Below are 4,739 nucleotides of genomic sequence, written 5' to 3'. Positions count from 1 at the left end.
CTGGTGAAGATCTTTTCCAGTTCTGTAGGCTGCCGTTTTGTCCTGTGACCGTGTCCTTTCATCTGCTTGTTTGTCTTCTCGTTGAGGTAAATAATCATTTTTACTAGTACACTTGATATCTTTTTTAGTATCTTTGAACTCAGTAGTTAATTATTACTTTATGTTGTATATGGTACAACATATATTGTGAATGAGTTTTGAAAGTTTTATTGGAGGGGCTGGAGAGATGGCTCAGCAGTTAAGAGCACTGACTGCTCTTCCAGAGGTCCTGAGTTCAATTCCCAGCAACCACATGGTGGCTCACAACCATCTGTAATGAGAAGGTGGCCTCTTCTGGCCTGCAGGCATACATGTAGACAGAACACTGTATATATAATAAAAAAGTAAATGTTTAAAAAAAAAATTTTATTGGGTTACAATGTACTGATAACTAAAGATTTGGCCAAGCATGGTGGTTCCTTTAATTCCAGCACTCTAGAAAATGGGCAAAAGTAGAGGAAAATCTTTATTCCACTTTACTGCCTCTTGCTATTATGTCTTCTTATCTCCCAGATTGTCAGAATATTGTGATGAATTCAAATAAAATCTAATTGACCTTGTTTTATATAATTACATAGAGGTACAATTGTATATCTGTGTATATATTAGAAGTAAATGCCTTAAGTCCTTCAGCGTTCATGATCCCGTGGTCTAGCAAGCAATATTAAACTAACTCTATAGCATGGAGCAGAAAAACCCCAAACATCTTAAGGACAGTAGTAAACTTCTTTGTGAGGTAGGGAGACATTAACTACACAAGTGATCAGAAGCAGTGCAGAAATTAATATTTTGTCATAAATTTTGTTCTTTGTTGTTTCTTTTGAGACAAGTCTTCTCTAGCCCAGCTGTCCTTGGAAACCTGTGAATTTGAACTTGAGAGCCCCCTGCCCAAGCGTCTGAGTGATGAGATCACCATTGAGGGCAGCAGTTTTTACTTGTTCTCTGGGTTTCCTCACGTTATCTTCTGCTTCTTCCCTTTCCCAACAGCACGTACAACCGTCTGTTCTGTAGTTCCTGTCGGGTTCCTATTGGTTTCCATCTGTATTCCACCCATGCTGCTCTGGCTGCCTTGAGAGGCCACTTCTGCCTCTACTGTGATAAAATGCTGTGGTGAGTAGACAGTGACATTGTTACCAAATAAGGGGTTCAAATCTTCTAGCAGAATCCAGGTGTGGATAACTAAAGAAGATGCAAACGGCCAGGCACTAAAGACAAAATATAACTCTGTGATAAATACAATTACTTCTGATGTTTTATTGTATCATGTCTTAATAGTCATATGAAATAATTTAAGAGCATTCATTCATTAAGGGAAATTCTGGGAGGTATGCTTTTGCAAAATAGTGTCAGAGATAACTTGGTTTGCTGCTGTGCCTCATGCCCTTCTTATACATAGGACTTGGCCTGCATGGTACCCAGCCTCAAAGAAATATATATGTAGTCAGGCAGTGGTGGTGTACGCTTTTAATCCCAGCACTCGGGGGCAGAAACAGGTGGATCTCTGTGAGTTTAAAGCCAGTCTGGTCTACAAAGCAAGTTTCAGGACAGCCAGAGTTAAACAGTGAAACCCTGTCTTGAAAAATGAAGGAAGAAGGAAGGAAGGAAGGAAGGAAGGAAGGAAGGAAGGAAGGAAGGAAGGAAGATTGAAGATACATAACTCATCCAACTAAGCCAGTCAGATTTTCTATCCTGTATTGGTTACTTGTCTAGTGACAGGACAACATAGCATACCTGGCAAAATCAACCTTAAGGGAGGGAGGGCTTACTGTGGCTCACCGTCTGTGGGTATAGTCCATCATGGTGGGAAGCCATAGAGGTGGCTGGTTGGATTGTGTCAGCAGGCAGGAAACAGATTAATGCTAATCCTCAGCTTCCTTTCTCTCTCTGTCTTTTAATGACTTATATTTATTTTTTATGTGCATTTGTGTTTTGTATCATGTATGTGTATGTGAGGATGTAACAAGTCACAGATAGTTGTGGGCTGCCAAATGTTTGCTGGGAATTGACCCCAGACCCTCTGGAAGAGCAGCCAGTGTTCTTAACCATGCTGGGCCGTGTCTCCAGCCCTTGCTTTCTCATTTTTATTTTTAGTCCAGTACTCTAGCTGTGGAATGGTGCTGCTCGCTTATAGAGGGCACCTTTGCATAGAGGCCTGTTCCCATGTCATCCCAGATCTGTCAAGGTGATAATATTGACCACAATTAAGATGATACTGGTGCTGAGCTTGGAAAGTGAGTACTCTACACTTGGAATAACTATTTTCTGCACTTGACTCCAGACACAGAGAAAATCTTACCTGATGGAAAAGATTACTGAAATGAAGACTGGAGTATAGTAATGACTGTGTGATCTCATTTACTATTTTTTACATTGGCTATTTTATCATCTTCCTAGCTAATTAAACATTTGGCTTACAGTATTTTATTTACATGAAACTGAAAGAGCTGGAGAAACGGCCCAGAGGTTAAAATTACTAGAGCTCTGTCAGAGTACCAGAGTTCAGACTCCAGCACCAGCCTTCCTGTTTCCCCAGTGACAGGACCAAGGTACACCCCACCCTGCCCAGCCTTCAGTGAATTGTTTACTCACGGTAGTTATTCATTTGACTCTGGGTTTGTTTTCAGTTCTCACGAGATAATTTTGTCTCTGAGAATGTGAAAGGATAAGGCAGAGTTTGTGGTTTTAATTGAAAATCTGTTTTTCCAAATAAAATACACCATGGTCCTTGAAGTCACTAAGGCAGGCTTTGATTCATGTGTAATGGTACTAATACTTTATATATTTTCTCTCTAGCTATGTCTTGAAAACAAAGACCATAGTAAATGCATCTGAGATGGATATTGACAACCTGCCTCTCCAAGAAAAGATTGCAGAGGTAAGCTTGATTATGTGGTTACTTAATATACACAACTTTTTCTTTTTCTTTTTCTTTTTTTTTTTTTTTTTGTTTTTTTTTTTTTTGGTTTTTTCGAGACAGGGTTTCTCTGTGGCTTTGGAGCCTGTCCTGGAACTAGCTCTGTAGACCAGGCTGGTCTCGAACTCACAGAGATCCGCCTGCCTCTGCCTCCCGAGTGCTGGGATTAAAGGCGTGTGCCACCACCGCCCGGCAGTACACACAACTTTTTCGTTTTCTTTTTAGAGACAGGATTTTACTTTGTACCTGTGACTGGTCATATTAACTATGTAGACCAGACTGTCCTAGAATTCAGCTAGATCCTTTCACTTATATAGGCAAGTGTGTATGTGTGTGTTGGGATTTTTTTTTTAAAGATTTTTATTTTAAATCTGGTAACATTATATAAACAGCAAATTGAGGGCTGAGTGAGTTTAAGAGTATCCTCAATCTATGTCTTTTCCCAGCTGAAAGAGAAGATAATACTAACACATGCTCGATTAAATTCACTGACAAAGATTCTGAAGGAAGTGACTCCTGATCAGTCTAACCAAGAAAATTGAAGAAGCAGGTATGAGCACAGAACTTTCTCCCATCTTCAACAATAGGATCATTTGGTCGGTCTGTCTTTCTTTTCTAAGGTCTCTGCATGTGTGTGTCTTTGGCAGATGTGTACTGGTGCTTGTGGAGACCAGAGGAAGAGTGGGATCCTCTGGAGCTGGAGTTGTTTCTGAGAACGAAACTCTGCATAAACTGGAAGTGCTCCTAGCAGCAGATCCGTCTCTCTAGTCCCCGCTGGTCTTTTCACTTCTTTTTATTGTTGCTTTTGTTTCTGTTTTGGAGACGTGGTCTCACTAAGTATCTCCAGTTGTCCTGAAACTCCCAGGGATCCTCCTGCCTCTGCCTCTGGAGTGCTGGGACTACTGATGTGGCCGCGGCCCCTGAATGACCTTTTATTTTAAGCAGCACCAAGGATGAGAAGACTGCAGATGTGGCCACACCGACTGTAGTTCCTGCCTTTGACAAACAGGCACGAAGATCAGCAGCTCAAGATCATCCTTGGTCAACCTATGCTTCATGAGAAAGTGTCCCCAAATCCCCGCTTGCCCCAAATGAGCATTTTACAGTACACCTTTGAGCCTGTGACTTTCCCCAGCTCACCAGCCCACTCTTACTTTGGGGAGTATTGATTCTTTATTTTTTCTTTCTTAATAAATTGTGACTCTGATACTTTAAAAAAGTTGTTTTAGGCCAAGTGGTGGCGACGCACACCTTTAATCCCAGTACATAGGAAGCAGAATCAGCAGATCTCTGAGTGTGAGGCCAGCCTGGTCTACAGAGTGAGTTTTCTGACAACCAGGGCTACACAGAGAAACCCTGTCTGGAAAAACTAAAACCAGCAACAATGCTTATCTCTGAAAACATCTTTCACTACTAATTACCAATTAGCATGCAGTGTCCCTTGTGTTCATGATGTAAAGGTATGCAGTTGCCATGAAAAAGAGATGGGGTTAATAGTGATGCTACTTCTGCATGCTATTTATGTGAATACTGATAAATATTTGCTTGGTTGTGTTTTGTTTTTTTGAGACAGGGTTTCTCTATGTAGTCCTGATTGTTTTAGAACTCGCTCTCTAGACCAGGCTGGTCTTGAACAAAGAGGTCCACCTGCTTCTGCCTCTGAAATTAAAGGCACTTGCCACCATCTCCAAGCCTTTGTTTTGAGAGAGGTTTCTCTACGTAGCTTTGACTGTCCTGGAACTTGCTATGTTGACCAGGGTAATAACCTTGAATTTACAGAGATTCA

General features: G+C 41.1%; 1 protein-coding gene across 1 annotated transcript in view; it reads left to right on the top strand.

Annotated features, from left to right (window-relative positions):
* Nucleotides 1-4,208, top strand: part of Oip5 (Opa interacting protein 5) — a 9,485-nt gene extending 5,277 nt beyond the window's left edge. The window contains exons 3-6 of the mRNA XM_026787825.1: nt 1,027-1,149; nt 2,833-2,914; nt 3,400-3,503; nt 3,601-4,208. Coding sequence (XP_026643626.1) covers nt 1,027-1,149; nt 2,833-2,914; nt 3,400-3,495 — 301 coding nt within the window. The 3' untranslated portion in view covers nt 3,496-3,503; nt 3,601-4,208. The remainder of the gene's footprint in view (nt 1-1,026; nt 1,150-2,832; nt 2,915-3,399; nt 3,504-3,600) is intronic.
* Nucleotides 4,209-4,739: the final 531 nt, after the last annotated feature.

This window comes from Microtus ochrogaster (genome assembly GCF_000317375.1).
Source record: "Microtus ochrogaster isolate Prairie Vole_2 chromosome 14 unlocalized genomic scaffold, MicOch1.0 chr14_random_1, whole genome shotgun sequence".
NCBI classification, from domain to species: Eukaryota; Metazoa; Chordata; class Mammalia; order Rodentia; family Cricetidae; genus Microtus; species Microtus ochrogaster.
This window is presented reverse-complemented; position numbering and strand designations above follow the sequence as displayed.